At 43.7% G+C, this 17,605-nt stretch overlaps 1 protein-coding gene and 1 long non-coding RNA gene across 3 annotated transcripts; both read left to right on the forward strand.

Moving 5' to 3' along the window:
- The first annotated feature begins 834 nt into the window (after positions 1-834).
- LOC133399589 (uncharacterized) lies at positions 835-5,981 on the forward strand. Its single transcript, XR_009768229.1, has 3 exons — positions 835-889; positions 5,637-5,740; positions 5,907-5,981. It is a non-coding gene; the product is annotated as an uncharacterized LOC133399589 (long non-coding RNA).
- A 232-nt stretch (positions 5,982-6,213) lies between these two features.
- ankrd31 (ankyrin repeat domain 31) lies at positions 6,214-16,624 on the forward strand. 2 transcript variants are annotated; one of them, XM_061671089.1, is made up of 6 exons: positions 6,214-6,852; positions 6,941-7,083; positions 9,352-9,511; positions 13,427-13,497; positions 15,874-15,964; positions 16,060-16,624. In XM_061671089.1, the coding sequence occupies exons 1-6, from the start codon at positions 6,657-6,659 to the stop codon at positions 16,356-16,358; spliced, it is 960 nt and encodes a 319-aa protein (XP_061527073.1). In that variant the 5' UTR covers positions 6,214-6,656; the 3' UTR covers positions 16,359-16,624. The 2 variants fall into 2 exon arrangements, with proteins under 2 accessions (XP_061527073.1, XP_061527074.1); XM_061671090.1 differs by having other exon boundaries at positions 16,076-16,624.
- The last annotated feature ends 981 nt before the right edge of the window (positions 16,625-17,605 follow it).

A 17,605-nucleotide genomic window follows, 5' to 3' on the forward strand; every position in this document is an offset into this window, starting at 1 on the left:
CCTCACTCGCTGGCTGATGTCAGAGACGGTCAGACAGCTCAACGGGGTGCTTTTAGAGAACGTATTATGTGCGTACTCTGCACACAGATGCAATTTTGAAACATGGAAAAAAAATACGGAAATAATACAATCACGACATAAAGCAATACAAGTCTCAATTTAATTTGTTAAGGCGTGATCCTCGCCCATGCTATATGCCACCAATTTGTCTCGCAGTTTAACGAGACGACGTGTTCATCTGTGTTGTTGTTGTTGTTGTTTTTTTTTTCCCCAAGCAGTTGATTCGACAGATAACCTGTGAATATTTCCATAACCACGGGTGGAATCGCTCTCATTCTCTTCACAGTTCTCCGCCGGTTCTGATATGATATGAACAATAGGTAGATAATTTCCTCAGGTACAAGTATTTTTTTGTTGTCTCTTTCTTCAAATGTTCTGTATTGAGAGCACGAGTTTTAGCGTTGACGAAAAAGTAAGCCTCATGAAAATGAGCCACTTATGAATTATCTCCAAAACACATGCATTGTCATGGACGGGAACGTTGCCCCCACAAATATGGCCGCCACGTAGGCACGTCGCTTAGTAATTGTATATTTAATTCTACCCTGCGTCAACGCAGCTTTGCATTTACAGTTACGTTCGCGATCAACGCGTCAGGACAGACGAGACTCAGATTGAGAGCGCCGTTGATAAACTAAATGTAAACAAAAGTGTAAAAATCATCTCACATCCGTTTTTGTATGGTTGGAAAATCAGTGTTCCTCTGTGGTCATGCGCAGTAAGTACTGTACTGTACAGTGAATTCGCGCCACACGATTGACGTCACTGTCCAGCAGTCATCATACGCTCACTTTTATTTACAGTCTTTTACTTGGACACTTCCTAGAAGGTGGGAGACAAGAGTTTTTCAGGCAATTTTATCGTATAGTCTGCCAATTGTTTCTAATACACGAGGTGTTGAAATGTAAGAGAGGTTTAGCAACAGCAAACCAGGAGTGAAGGTTCAGCTAGCAAGCTAGCTTGTGTGCACAGTAAAATGTACGTAGCTATTACATATCGGCTATGGAAACATAGCATTGTGGTTTTTCAAAAAGGAAGTCTATGAATCAGTGGATATTACTGTCGATATAACAATGCCCAACATGGTAACATTTTGTGAGAAATAGATTCAATGTTCCTCAACTTCCAGTCAGAACATTGTAATTTCCTAGCGTACGGTCCGTAACTAGCCGGTTCGCACATCCGCCTCACAGGTCTGGGGACCGGGGTTCAAATCCCGGCCTCGCCTGTGTGGCGTTTGCATGTTCTCCCCGTACCTCCCACATCCCAAAAACATGCATGGTAGGTTGATTGGAGACTCTAAATTGCCCGCAGGTATGAAGGTGAGCGCGAATGATCGTTTGTTTCTATGTGCCCTGCGATTGGCTGGCGACCAGTTCAGGGTGTTCCCGTCTCTCGCCCGAAGATAGCTGGGATAGGCTCCGGGACGCTCGCGACCCTAAGTGACGATGAGAAAATGGAAGGATGGATGAAAGAAAAGGTTGAGATGAGGCCTTATTCATTTAGTTTCAGTAATCCATGCATGAAGAAAAGAGAACACCTGCGCAGACAAAGCTTTTCCCGGCTCTATTCTGAATGACGGTTCACATGGCGAAAATGTACTTCTGATCAGTTTGTCAAAAGGAATATTCCACATCTGTGAAACCGAATGAAATTCCATTCGGATTCGGCCTCTTTATTCTGACTGATATGTGTATATGGAGCATTTTCACTCGGTTTGGGCTTCTAAACCGATTATAATTGGAATGGAAGGCTCGATGTAAACCAGGCTGGTCTTGCAGCTCTTTAGTCTTTATTTCAGACCCAGGGGCATCCATATCAGAGTTAAAAAAAAAAAAAAAAATTAAGAGAAAAAAAGAAAGGAAATTATAATAATAACAACAATAATCATTTAAAAGCAAAAATAAAATAATGAGGGCGAGCCTTATTTTTCACAAGTTCAGAAGCATTCAAAAAAACAACATTGTTTATCGCGATAGTTTTGGGGAAAATATGTCGTCTTTTAAAAATTATTATCGTGACAGGCCTAGTTGATTGTCTTTATGTGCCCGTTCATTGACCAGTCCAGGGTATACCCCGCCTCTGCCCAAAGTGAGCTGGGAGAGGCTCGAGCTCACCCACAACCTTAATGAGGATAAACAGTCAGTGTAGAAAATGGCTGCATGATTGAAACGAAACTTTCGTGATGTTTGTAAGCACCTTAATCTGACCATGTTCGTCATTTTCCATTCCTCTGGCATGAAGAGAAGAAGGAAGTATCAAACGGGCGTATTTTAACAATGAAACTGATATTTTATAGTCACAATGAATTCAAAAAATACTCAACTTTCTTTGAGTTACAGGACTGTACTGTACATAAAACATGAAAGACAATGAAATGATGATAATGCAATCATAAATAACTCAATAAAATATGATTTTCCAATTAATATATACAAGTGCTTCCTTTACATTTAGCATACAAGATTTTTATTCCCTCTTGTGTCGCATGTTGTGCTTCACATGTCAATCGACAAGAGAGAGAGCAGTAAGATTGAAATCTTCAACGCCCAATGCGAGGGCACCAGGATCATAGATGCCGATGGCCGCGACACTGAAGTTATAATCTGGCAATCACAGCGTGCATGATGTCACACATATTTACTATAAACTGAGTTTGAAAGTAAACAAGCAAGTGTAGTTTTCTTACAGCCCGTAGTTCGTCTGCTGGCGAGGAACACACTTTCAGAAAGATTCTCCTGCCCCATTTAGTCCTCTATTGCGCTTCACGGCAATATTCTCCATTCAATAAAAACAGGGCTGTTGTTAACCCGCTGCCAGTGAAGGCAAAACGAAACAACAAACGGCGATATTCTCCGCCAATTAATGTCAGGGCCAAAATATTGTACTTTACTGTTGCTTGACAATAATCTGACTCAAGTAAAAGTAAAAAGTATCCATCCATCCATTTTCTGTACCGCTTATCCTGGGCACGGGCGTGATGGAGCTATCCCAGCTATGTTCGGGCGGGGTACACCCTGAACTGGTCGCCACCCAATCGCATGGCACATTGGCTAATTGGGTGACATGATGGGGTATAAAAGGAGCTTCCCTGAATTGCTCAGTCATTCACAAGACATTCACAAGCAAAGATGGGCCTCTTTGTGAACAAGTGTGTGAGAAAATAGTCGAACAGTTTAAGGACAATGTTCCTCAACGTACAATTCAAAGCAATTTAGGGATTTCATCATCTACGGTGCCTAATATCATCAAATGGTTCAGAGAATCTGGAGAAATCACTGCATGGAAGCGGCAAGGCCGAAAACCAACATTGAATGCCCGTGACCTTCGATCCCTCAGGCATCAAAAACCGACATCAATGTGTAAAGGATATCACCGCATGGGCTCAGGAACACTTCAGAAAACTAATGTCAGTAAATACAGTTCGGCGCTACATCCGTAAGTGCAACTTGAAACTCGACTATGCAAAGCAAAAGCCATTTATCAACAACACCTAGAAACGCCACTGGCTTCTCTGGGCCCGAGCTCATCTAAGATGGACTGATGCAAAGTGGAAAAGTGTTCTGTGGTCCACATTTCAAATTGTTTTTGGAAATTGTTGACTTCGCGTCCTCCGGGCCAAAGAGGAAAAGAGCCATCCGGACTGTTATGGACGCAAAGTTCAAAAGCCAGCATCTGTGATGGTATGGGCCTGTGTTAGTGCCAATGGCATGTGTAACTCACACATCTGTGAAGGCGCCATTCATGCTGAAAGGTACATACAGGTTTTGGAGAAACATATGCTGCCATCCAAGCAACATCTTTTTCATGGATGCCCCTGCTTATTTCAGCAAGACAATGCCAAACCACATTCTGCACGCGTTACAACAGCGTGGCTTCGTAGTAAAAGAGTGCGGGTACTAGACTGGCCTGCCTGCAGTCCAGACCTGTCTCCCATTGAAAATGCGTGGCGCATTATGAAGCGTAACATACGACAACAGAGACCCCGGACTGTTGAACAGCTGAAGCTGTACATCAAGCAAGAATGGGAAAGAATTCCACCTACAAAGCTTCAACAATTCGTGTCCTCAGTTCCCAAACGTTTATTCAATGTTGTTAAAAGAAAAGGTGATGTAAGACAGTGGTAAACATGACCCTTGTCCCAGCTTTCTTGGAACATGTGGCAGCCATAATATTCAAAGTTAATGATTATTTGCTAAAAACAATTCAGTTTATCAGTTTGAACATTAAATATCTTTGTAGGGTATTCAATTCAATATAGGTTGAACATGATTTGCAAATCATTGTATTCTGTTTTTATTCATTGGAATTGGGGTTGTATGATGTTCGTCAGTGAAATGCAGTTTAGATAAATATTTAGCAGGTCTGTGGAACGTGATAACTCCGAATAGTTGAGTTGAGTATGAGCTACTGCTGGGCAGGTCTACCTTTACATTTTTCTCCCTCTAGTTGCATGTGTTCTTCTGAAATATTTCCGCTTCCTAATAGCTCGAAAAGGCCACAAGCCTTCTGCTTACTTTAGTTTTACCAACAGACTCCAACTGTATACTCTATGTACTGTATGTATGTATGTACTGTATATGTTATGTATATATATATATATATATATATATATATATATATATATATAGTGTTGCCTCGTTTTTCACGGTTAATGGGGACCAGAACCCCCCCCGTGAAAGGTGAAAAACCGCGAAGTAGGATTTGACCCCCCCCCCCCGTTGTTTGCTTCCTCTTTCTTTATGTACCGCACTGTAGATTCATTCACGCCATATTGGCGTGCCACAGATGCATAACGTCTGCCCTCTTTGATCATATCTAAAAGTGGACATCATCATTTTCTTCTTCCTCTTGGGCGCCCCGGAGGAAGCTTTCGCAGGTGCACAGCGCTTCGACGGCATTGTAAGGGCTTGCTTAACTAATCAAAAAAAGTCTCGCTTAAACAAAAAAAAGGTTATTGCAAACACAACAGCGTGGACGGGACTGGTGAGACACAACAAGGGAAGATGCTGGCTGAGGCTGCGATTACAAAGCCTCTGAGACAACTCATGTCTTTGTTTGGCATGCAGGGAAACCGTCTCTCGCACGCATCAACATGAAACAACGCGTCTTTCCGTAATACGGCTGCCGATATGGCTGTATTTATTTATTTATTAATTTTTTCTGAATATTTTGGAAAAACCCGCAAAACGTGAAGCACGAAGTGGCGAGGGAACACTATATGTATATATATGTTGGCCCCTAGTGACCAACCAATAAACAACCTGAGCAACTGAAAATAATCTCTAATACTTGCTGATAGATTTTCAATTAAAAGGTATCATATATTTAGAGTAGCGATTCTTTTTCCCACACCCTAGAAAAAAAAATCTACCACATCAAACAAGAGTAATATGTCTGAGTAACTTCTGTTTGAACAAATTTGAGCAAAAGAGGAAAAAAATGTTCAGTCGACTAAAGTGCAAAACCCTACTTTCACATCCTTTGAAATGATCTCATGTTCAGTTTGGAACTTTTCATTTAAGTAGTAAATAGGAAAATGTTTTGGGATTTTACACAAGTTGACTTCCACAAAGGTCCCTCCAGGTCAGCAACTAAGTGTGGGCCATCATCTCACAAATACCACTGGAGTTCATTCACGTGCCAACATTCTGCAAAAGAGCATGACTACAAAAGCAAGGTACATGTTTAATGTAATCTTTGTCTTTTGTCAAATTCAGGCATGTAATGAGGTGGAAAATATGAAACATTTTATGGCTTACTGTATGAGTCATGGTATGTCTCTGGATCAAGCTAATAATTCATGTTTGGCATTTTTATTAATGAAATCATTTTTCTTTCAACAGAAAATTTCAAAAGAATATGAAGACCAGTGCTAGTGCTTGTAGGAAAATTCTCCCGACATTGAAGAAATCTTCGACAGGTATACATTGTCATTGTTCATTTGTCATGTAGGGGTTTTTTTTTTTTTTTGAAGGCAAAGAAAAAAACGTGGAGGACCCAAATACAGGGAAGCAGGGAGGCAAGGCAGAAGTCTCGAAAATGATATTTAATTCTAAATCAAAGGCAAACAAGGATCATGGAAAAAGCAAACTAAACAAAGTCCCAAAACTGATCATCAAAGTCACAAAGAAACACTTGAACAAACCTAAAACTGGAAAGAAGACATGACAACTGAAACTACAGGCGACTGACACCTGACAATGACAATGAACTGAAAGAAACCAGCGAAGTCAATACAGCTTGCCGAGACAACGAGGAACACCTGGACAAGACACGAGTGGGTGGAGGGAGCTGATTGGTCGACACAAGGTAGAAGGTTGACGAGAACAGGTGGACACAATAACTAAATGAGCACACGAGACATAAAAAACATGGAACGCAGGAAAACATGGCGACAAAACCAAACACAACCCAAACCAAAACACAGACCATCACACATTTACAGTGTTTTGCATGTTATTGAGTGTTCCTACATGTTAATTATCCTTACACTGTATTTGCAGGCAGCTCAGTAGTTCCCCAAACCATGTCAGTATGTGATATGAAATTTCCAGGAATGTGAGAAGAATATTGAAGAGATTTTACTGGAGCAAATGGATACCTTTGACGATTTCTCTTCCCTATCCATTGACATGACACGCACAGGCACAACTCTTAAACTCCAAGTTGTGAACCGAAGGAATCGCTTTGGTGAGACTTTGCTCCATGAAGCTGTACTTAATGGAGATATTCAGCTGGTGAGAGACATCCTAAAGCTTAGACCAAATGTCAACATGGCTGACCATACAGGTAAGGTGCAGTGTAAATTCAGGCTGTTCAAAGCAGTGCATTTTGTTCGACTTTATTTTGATCATGGTTATATCTTTCTTGCTTCTAGGACGAACAGCCCTACATGAAGCTGCTCTCCGCAATCAGTATGAGGCTTGTTTTTGTCTGATTAATGCTGGAGCTCTGGTCAACATTGCAACACGAAAGAAAGTTACACCATTGCATGAGGCCATCACATTTGGCAATAAAAGGGTACTTTAAAAATACTTAATACTTAAAGTAGGTATGGGCAAGTACTGATGGCAGTTGCCTTATTTCAAGGTATTGGATATTCATGAAGGCTGCCGATAACAGCCACAGATACATAAGGTAGGGAGAAAAAAAAAAGATCTGTCTTCAAGTAAGTCTTTTCTTTGCCAGTAGTTGGCGCAACACTGCAGCGGTTTGAAAGCGTTATCATGGTGTCCTTCTGAAAGAAAGAAAGGTTCAATGTACTTTTATTGTCAATTCTTCAATATGCGTAACACATACAGAGGATTGAAATTACGGGACTCAAGGCCCCGCGGTGCTACAAAAGACAGTACAAATAATAATATCAATATAAAAGCTAAATAAACTCTAGTATATACAGTATAAAAAGTATTAATTGAATGTGCAAATATCAAAGGTCAGGTGACGTGTGCGGCATAGTGAAGGTCAGAGAACCAAGGCAAATAAGACATTTATAAATTAGATAACAAAACCCCAATACTGCTCAAGTGGCTGGCGCGACACTGAGTGTGGTGTGAGTGTGTATTGTTTTTGTGTGTGTCAGTGTGTGTGCATCTACATGTTTGCGGGGCGTCAGAGTTCAGGTGGGCAGAGGACAGACGAGCTAGAGGGGGCAGAGCGGGCAGAGTTCAGATTCCTGATAGCCTGATGAATAAAACTGTCTTTGAGTCGGCGAGTCCTGGCCCGCGGACTCCGCAGTCACCTGCCTGATGGCGGCGGACTGAAGAGGTTGTGTGACGGATGGGTGGCATCCCCCGCTATGCGGAGGGCTTTGCGGGTGAGGTGGGTGCTGTAAATATCCTACAGGGAGGGAAGAGAGGTTCCGATGATCTTCTCAGCTGCCCTCACTATGTGATGGAGAGTCCTGCGGAAGGATGCGGTGCAGGCTCCGTCCCATACACTGATGCAGTTGGTCAAGATGCTCTCTATGGTCCCTCTGTAGAACAAGCACATGATGAGGGTCAGGGCTCTTGCTCTTCTCAGCTTGCGCAGTAAGTAGAGATGCTGGTGAGGTTTCTTGGCCAGTGATGAGGTATTGCTGTTCCAGGAGAGGTCCTCGGTGATGTGCACTCCCAGGAATTTGGTGCTGCGCACCCTCTCCACCGCTGTACCGTTGATGTTCAGGGGGGCACGCTAGGAGTGTGCTCTCCTGAAGTCCACAAAAATCTCCTCGGTTCGTTTTCCACATTCAGGGAGAGATTGTTGTCCATGGACCACGCGGCCAGGCGGCTCACCTCACTCCTCACTCCCGGCTCACCTCACACACATGGGGACAACACTCTGACTCAAGGTGGTGTTGAAAATGTCAGTGAAGACATCTGTGAGTTCAGTTGCACAGTCCCTCAGAACACGACCAGATATGTTGCCTGGGCCCGGGGCGTTTCGTGTGTTGATCCTATCGAGAGATCTTTTCACACTGTCCCGGGTCAGTGTCAGCACTTGGTCACCAGGAGGGCGTGGAGTCTTGTGTGTAGGGGTGCGGTTGTGTGCCTCAAAGCGAGCAAGGAAGTCATTCAGCTCATTTAGCAGCGAGGTGGAACTGCCACAGTTCTGTGGTGAGGGTTTATAGTCCGTAATGGTCGGAATACCTCGCCACAGACTCCTGGTGTCACTGCTGTCACTGAAACAGTGAGCGATCTTCCTGGAGTACTCCCTCTTGGCCTCCCTGATGCCACGGAACAGATGGGCCCTGGCTCTCCTCTGGCCTCCTCTTCCCCATACCTAAAAGCCACGTTGCGGACCTTCAGTAGTCGGTAGACCTCCCCCGACAGCCATGGCTTCTGATTGGCATGGACAGTGATGGACTTAGTGATGGTGACATTATCCATGCACTTGCTGATGTAGGCAGTAACAGTCTCTGTGCACTCCTGAAGGTCTGTGACGGAGTTGAAGGTGGCAGCCTGTTTGAACATGGTCCAGTCTGCAGTGGCAAAACGGTCTTTAAGTGCCTCAAGGGACCCTTCTGGCCGCACTCGTACCTGTTTCCTAACTGCTTGGGAGCCTTTAACCAGTGGTCTGTAAACTGGCATGAGCATAACAGTAAGATGGGGATGTGCCCACTCTGGGCGCGATGCAGGAGTGGGGGTCGCAGCTGTTGTCGGCACCCACAGTTCCGTAGCGCCTCAGTGAGTGTAGAGTTTAACTCCGTGAAATTAGTTCTGCCAATGTCGAGCAGAAGCTTGTGACTGTATCTGCGTCTTGGAACACGTAGACACGACGAAGACAGACTAAAACTTTGTTTGACTACAGGTAGAGGAGCTGCTGCTGAAACATGGCGCACATCCACTGTTGAAAACCGAGGAGGAAGAAACTATATTTGGCATTCCTGAAGAAGGTTCTGGTCAAGTACAAGTGGCTAAAATAAAACCTAAAGGCAACAGGCTGGTTGACACTGGAGGAGAAATAATGGGTATGATTTAACCTTCTTTTAATGACTGTAGTTCAGACTAAGAACATCATACAAGTTGAACAATCAAACGGTGTGTATGCATAACATATGAACTGGCATTCATCAAGTTAATAAATGTGTGAGAATTTCCAGTTTCATACATTTGATGTAATTCGTATGTGTGAGGTGTGTTATTTATGGTATAGTAGGAGACATACTACTAGTAGACAGTAGTAGTAGACATACTAGTAGGTCGACATTACAGCCACAACCAACTATGAGTCATTTCTTCCCTCTAAAACTAACTTTCCGTAGTGGCAGAGATGAAGAACGACCCACAGCTTTTTACTTTTTAATTGTTGTTTAATTGTGTATTTTGTTTTGTCAAATACAAATACAAAGAAAATATTTGCGTTAGTTAGTTAGTTTTTCTGGTTGGTGTTTTTGTTAGCTGAGAAGCAAATTTTCCTGACAAAATCCAAATGTTCCTGACAAAATATCCGGAATGTATCCAGATTTGATGATTGGGGTTGGCATCTCTGTTACACACAGCCAAACACGAGTGAGATGCCTTTAAATGATTTAAAAGTGGCTTTTTGGTGAATTCCTCCATTATGAAAGTCAAGATTGTTGGCGAGTTGCAGTATAATAAGCAACATTGTCAGCCGAGCACATATTGAATAGCATTGTGCATGATTGCATTACCTGTACACTGTATATAGGATAAGATGGGAAATCAGTGTTATTGATGACCGCATATGCAATCGTAATTGCAAATATTTTACAATCATACTATCATCGTATACTGTATAATAATGAATATGTGGTTAATATTATATTACGCCGGGTTACATTCTACTACTTAGAGTGGAGATACATCAGTAAAATGCAAACTCTGAAAACTGATCCAACCTGGAGAATATTCCTTTTTTCAATCAATCAAACTTTATTTGTAAGTGCTTTTCATACACAAAAATAATGCAACCCAAAGCACTTTACAAGAATAAAAACAAAATACGTGAACCCACCCCCCACTGCTTGTCCACAGGACACAGACACACACACACACGTACGCATGCACACACACACACACACACACACAGGTTTAAAAATAATATTGTGATGACCTCATCTGGCTCCTCTCGATGCGGAGGAGCAGCGGCTCTACTCTGAGATCCTCCCGGATGACCGACCTTCTCACCCTCTCTCTAAGGGAGAGCCCGGAAACCCTGCGGAGGAAACTCATTTCGGCCGCTTGTATCCGGGCTCTCGTTCTTCAGAATCAGAATCAGAATCATCTTTATTTGCCAAGTATGTCCAAAACACACAAGGAATTTGTCTCCGGTAGTTGGAGCCGCTCTAGTACAACAAACAGTCAATTTACAGAACAATTTACAGAACAACAAACAATTGTTTTTTGTTGACAAAAAACAATTGTGCAAAAAGATGCAGAGTCCTCTAGCACTTAGAGCAGTTCGAACGACTAATATTGCAATAGTCCGGTGCAATGACCATTGTGCAAAGGGCGCTGAGACTTCAAGGAGTGTATGCGGTTTAAAGTGACGAGTAGTGCGATCATCTGGGACAATGTCGGTTGTGCAAATGTTACAGATACTCCTCAATCAGTGTGCAAATGGAGCAGATGCTACTCTGGCATGAGTGGCCAGTATATGCAAATAGTGCAGCATGGCGAGACAACTACAGTGAGTGCACAAGTAATACATAATTGGCCCCACAGAAATGTGACAACGAACTCAAGTCAAAAAATTGCCAGCTTGTTGTAATGGAATTATAGGTTAGGTGTTTAAGAAGTTGATCGCAAGAGGGAAGAAGCTGTTGGAATGTCTACTAGTTCTAGTTTGCGTTGATCGGTAGCGCCTACCTGAGGGAAGGAGCCGGAAGAGCCGGTGACCGGGGTGCAGACGGTCCGAGAGGATTTTGCACGCCCTTGTCTTAGTTCTGGCAGCGTGCAAGTCCTCAATGGTGGGTAGGGGGGTACCGACAATCCTTTCAGCAGTTTTGATTGTCCGTTGCAGTCGGAGTTTGTCCTTTTTTGTAGCAGCACCAAACCAGACTGTGATGGAAGAACACAGGACTGATTCGATGACCGCTGTGTAGAACTGCCTCAGCAGCTCCCGTGGCAGGCCGTGCTTTCTCAGAAGCCGCAGGAAGTACATCCTCTGCTGGGCCTTTTTGAGGACGGAGTTGATGTTGTTCGCCCACTTCAGGTCTTGAGAGATTGTAATTCCCAGGAACTTGAAGGTCTCGACGGTAGACACAAGGCAGCTGGACAACGTGAGGGGCAGCTGTGGCGAAGGATGCCTCCTGAAGTCCACGATCATCTCTACCGTCTTGAGCGTGTTCAGCTCCAGGTTGTGTCGCCCGCACCGCAGCTCCAGCCGCTCCGCTTCCTGTCGATATGCAGACTCGTCACCGTCCTTGATGAGGCCGATGACAGTGGTGTCATCTGCAAACTTCAGGAGCTTGACAGTCGGGTTCGCTGAGGTGCAGTCGGTCACGACCCACAGCTCGTGACCATAGGTGAGGGTAGGAACGTAGGTCGACCGGTAAATCGAGAGCTTCGCCTTTCGGCTTAGCTCCTTCTTTACCACAACGGACCGATACATCGAGAGGAGCCAAATGAGGTGGCTGGGGCATCTGATTCGGATGCCTCCCGGACGAGTGAGGTGTTCCGGGCACGTCCCACCGGGAGGAGACCCCGGGGACGATCCAGGACACGCTGGAGAGACTACGTCCTTCGGCTTGCCTGGGAATGCCTCGGAATCGCCCCAGTAGAGCTGGATGAAGTGGCTGGGGAGAGGGAAGTCTGGGCGTCCCCGCTAAAGCTACTGCCCCCGCGGCCCGACCTGGATAAGCGGTAGAAAATGGATAGATGGATTGTGATGACCTAATAACCTGACGGCGAGTACGGAGCATCTAGGTAATAAAAACACGATCTCAGGGAACCGTCTGTACCAGGATCAGACCATAGACCATGGGCACAGGCCACCCGGATGGAGCCCTCAATGTAGCTGCGCAATGAGCTGTACGCCCGGCAGTTGGGGGTCAGACAGGACTGTGACCACAGCCCACCACAGATCCAGGTGCAGAGGGCTCCCTCTGAGGAAACACTGTAAATAGTAAAATATTACTTAAAGATATGAAACAAACCTAAAATATAAAGACTAAAATGATAAAAAGATAAAAGCATAAATAATTGACGTAACGATATGATATAAGACAGCATAAAGATAAAATGTAATAAATATAATCACAGAATGATCCTAAAAGTAAAATAGAACTAAGATAAAAAGAAGAAGAGAAATAAGAAAGATAGCATTCGTTAAAAGCTAAATTAAAAAGGTGGGTCTTGAACCTGTTCTTAAAAACAAGAACATTCTCTGCGGCTCTGAGGTTCTCCGGCAGGCTGTTCCACAAACAGGCCATAAAACTCAAACGCTGCCTCGCCGTGCGCGTGCGCCAGAGCCAGAGGACCTCCGGGTCCGCGAGGGTTCGTACGGTAAAATGAGTTCTGAAAGATAAGAAGGCCCAAGACTGTGAAGACATTTAAAAGAACTTCAACTCAATCTTGAAACACACGGGGAGCCAATGCAATGATTTTAAAATCAGTGTAATGTTATGCCTTCTGATCTTCGTCAGGACACATGCTACTGAGTTCAGTAGCAATTATAAGCTTGAAATACTCCCAATATTTATTTTTAATTTTATAATTCTTTTTTTCTTTTTCCATTTGATTATTATTTTCAAGTTTTGTTTTGTTTTGTTTTGTTTTGTTTTGTTTTGTTTTGTGTGTGTGTGTGTGTGTCCAAAATCAAGAGCCTGGCTCTTTGGTGTTGGGGTCAGAATAGCAGTTTTCCAACCAAATAGACCTTGAGATTTGTGTTGAGAAAAAAAATTTCCTCCTTGTGGTTGCAGCAGAGACCACCAATACCGAACAAAACCAAGATGTGGGCATGGAAATTCATGAGGATGTGCAGCTTCATAATGTGAGTAGTCAAAATATCAAACTGAGAACAATAGTAAAGGAATGTATTCTTGTAAAGTGACTACAATAATCCCCCGCTATTCTCGGGAAGTACGGACTGAGCCCTGCCGCCAATAGCGAGCCCCCATTCTACCCCCTCGGCACACAAAGAGTTTATAATTGTCTATACCGTGTTACCGGTAATTGTTTAAACTGTACATGCACCAGGAACTATGATCCCAAAACAGTTTATCATTTCAAACTCATTTTACAAAAATACCTCCCAGTCGAAATGTGTCAATTTAACATACTGCAGCTCCTTGGCACAAGCCCTGTCTAATCGAAAAGCAGTCTTAGTTTTCTATACTAAACAAAAATATAAACGCAACACTTTTGTTTTTGCTCCCATTTTTTGTGAGCTGGACTCAAAATCGAAACCTTTTTCTACGTACACAAAAGGCCATTTCCCTCAAATCTTCTTTTCCTTTGGGCTTGTCCCTTTAGGGGTCGCCACAGCGCGGCATCCTTTTCCATGTAAACCTATCTCCTGCACCCTCCTCTCGAACATCAACTGCCCTCATGTCTTCCCTCACGACATCCATCAACCTTCTCTTTGGTCTTCCTCTAGCTCTCTTGCCTGGCAGCTCCATCCTCAACATCCTTCTACCAATATACTCACTATTTCTCCTCTGGACGTGTCCAAACCATTGAAGTCTGCGCTCTCTAACTTTGTCTCCAAAACATCGAACCTTGGCTGTCCCTCTGATGAGCTCATTTCTAATTTTATCCAACCCGGTCACTCCGAGAGCGAACCTCAACATCTCCATTTCCGCCACCTCCAACTCTGCTTCCTGTTGTCTCTTCAGTGCCACTGTCTCTAATCCGTGCATCATGGCTGGCCTCACCACTGGTTTCTAAACTTTGCCCTTCATCCTAGCAGAGACTCTTCTGTCACATAACACACCTGACACCTTCCGCCACCCGTTCCAACCTGCTTGGGCCCGTTTCTTCACTTCCTGACCACACTCACCATTGCTCTGGACGGTTGACCCCAAGTATTTAAAGTCCTCCACCCTTCCTATCTATTCTCCCTGTAGCCTCACTCTTCCCCCACCACCCCTCTCATTCGTGCACATATATTCTGTCTTACTTCGGCTAATCTTCAATCTTCTTTCTATCGGTTCCTCCACCTGCTCCCTGCTTTCACTGCAGATCACAATGTCATCCGCAAACATCACGGTCCACGGGGATTCCAGTCTAACCTCATCTGTCAGCCTTTCCATCACCACTGCAAAAAGGAAGGGGCTCAGGGCTGATCCCTGATGCAGTCCTACCTCCGCCTTAAATTCATCTGTCACACCTACAGCACACCTCACCGCTGTTCTGCTGCCCTCGTACATGTCCTGTATTATTCTAACATACGTCTCTGCCACTCCAGACCTCCGCATGCAGTACCACAGTTCCTCTCTGGGTACTCTGTCATAGGCCATTTCACTCAAATATTGTACACAAATCATTTGTCCCTTGTCGAGATAATCCATCCCACGTCACAGGCGTGGCATATCAAGATGCTGATTAGACAGCATGATAATTGCACAGGTGTGCCTTAGGCTGGCCACAGTAAAAGGCCACTCTGAAATGTGTAGTTTTGCTTTATTGTGGGGGTCTGGGGGTGTCAGAAAACCAGTCAGTATCTGGTGTGACCACCATTTGCCTCAAGCAGCGCAACGCATCTCCTTCGTACAGAGTTGATCAGGTCGTTGATTGTGGCCTGTGGATTGTTGGTCCACTCGTCTTCAATGGCTGTGCGAAGTTGCTGGATCTCGGCAGGAAGTGGAACACGCTGTCGTATACGCCGATCCAGAGCATCCCAAACATGCTCAATGGGTGACATGTCCGGGGAGTATGCTGGCCATGCGGGAACTGGGATGTTTTCAGCTTCCAGGAAATGTGTACAGATCCTTGCAACACGAGGTGACGGTCGTGGATGAATGGCACAACAATGGGCCTCAGGATCTCGTCACGGTATCTCTGCGCATTCAAAATGCCATCAATAAAATGCATCCGTGTTCGTTGCCCATAAGATACGCCTGCCCATACCATAACCCCACTGCCGCCGTGGGCCACTCGATCCACATCCTAAGGCACACCTGTGCAATATTTTGTGTATGTAGAAAATGTTTCAGATCTCGGAGTCCAGCTCACAAAAAATGGGAGCAAAAACAAAAGTGTTGCGTTTATAGTTTTGTTCAGTGTATTTGACACACATAAAACATCATTAGTAAAAAACAAATCCATGAATAGGTGAAATCAAACCAAGTGCAGGGCAACATTGTATGTCAAACTTGTACCTAACTAATGTGAACTCATTCTATAAATATACAATTGTCTGCGACAGGGAGAAGAGGTCCAAAATGGAGAATATTATCAAACACATCACAACAAGGCTTTGGTTCCAAAAAAGAACCAGAGAAAGGCATCAACTATTGGTAATTATATCGGCAAATATAATCAAGTTCTTGATTTGTCATGTTATAATTTGTACAAATAATAGTGGTAATGCATGTGTGTGTATGACATGTAGCACCTTTACAACCCAGCGACCCCTCCTGGTTTCCTGGGAAAAAGGAGCTTCCTCATCCGGCAAGCCAGCATATTTCGACACAAGCTGATACCAGCTTCTTTTGGGGTCTTCCAGAAGAAGAGGCAGACAGTTACAGTGATCAAACGGTTGACTACCTTGGAGAGAGTTCTGATGAGTTAGTGGACTGGGCCATTAAAGCCACACAAGATTACTCATCTTCCAGCATTGTAGAATTGGCAAATTCTTATATCTTCCCCACTGAATGGTTTGAAAACAGAGCTGTTTTACAAGAAAATTAGCCTTGCTGTAATTTAATTATACGTACAGTATACGGAATATTAGTTGCCCTCTGTTGTCACATTTTACTGCATGCATTGTAGAGGGTACTTGTTGGGCAAATCTAATTGGTTCGTGTTAATTGGAGTTCTGCCATAATTGAGGTAAATTTCACTACAATAACTTAGTTTGACTAGTTTTATTGTCGCTGTATTGTGTTTATTGTAATATTTGTTGTTTTCCAATCAACACTTTTTGAAGGTTGATAATTAAAGAATTCCTCACGTGATTATATGGTCCATGTGATGATTTAAACACATCTGAAAGAATCTACGCAGAAATTTAAAGCATAAAAATGGGAAAATGCTATTTTGGCTAGTGATTCCTGCTCTGCAAAGTATAATCTCCATCATCTATAATCATGGTTTCATGGACACTGATTAGTCTGATTTTGTACATGGAGAGAACCATAGATGGCAGTGTTTTTGTAGAAACTGTTTGCAGCTAAAGTTAACCATATTTGTTTTCTAGGGGACAAAGTGCAGATGGAAACTCTGGACATGTTTGACCCAGTCAACAGTATTTGCTTTGCCATTGGGTGAGTGTGATGTTTCAGTGGCTGTAACTGAGATCAGCAAAATGTTGCATTCTAAAGTATTCAGTGAGTTGATCAGAATCAGAATCATCTTTATTTGCCAAGTATGTCCAAAACACACAAGGAATTTGTCTCCGGTCGTTGGAGCCGCTCTAGTACAACAGACAGTCAATTTACAGAACACTTTGGGGACATAAAGACATTGACAAAAAACAATTGTGCAAAAAGATGCAGAGTCCTCCAGCACTTAGAGCAGTTCGAATGACTAATATTGCAATAGTCCGGTGCAATGACCATTGTGCCAAGGGCGCTGAGACTTCAAGGAGTGTATGCGGTTTAAAGTGACGAGTAGCGCGATCATCTGGGACAATGTCGGTGGTGCAAATGTTGCAGATACTCCTCAATCGGTGTGCAAATGGAGCAGATGCTACTCTGGCACGAGTGGCCAGTGTATGCAAATAGTGCAGCGTGGCGAGACTACTACAGTGAGTGCACGAGTAATACATAATTGGCCCCACAGAAATGTGACAACGAACTCAAGTCAAAAAATTGCCAGCTTGCTGTAATGGAATTATAGGTTAGGTGTTTAAGAAGTTGAACGCAAGAGGGAAGAAGCTGTTGGAATGTCTACTAGTTGTAGTTTGCATTGATCGGTAGCGCCTACCTGAGGGAAGA

The sequence above is a fragment of the Phycodurus eques genome, chromosome 3 (assembly GCF_024500275.1).
Source record: "Phycodurus eques isolate BA_2022a chromosome 3, UOR_Pequ_1.1, whole genome shotgun sequence".
Lineage (NCBI taxonomy): Eukaryota > Metazoa > Chordata > Actinopteri > Syngnathiformes > Syngnathidae > Phycodurus > Phycodurus eques.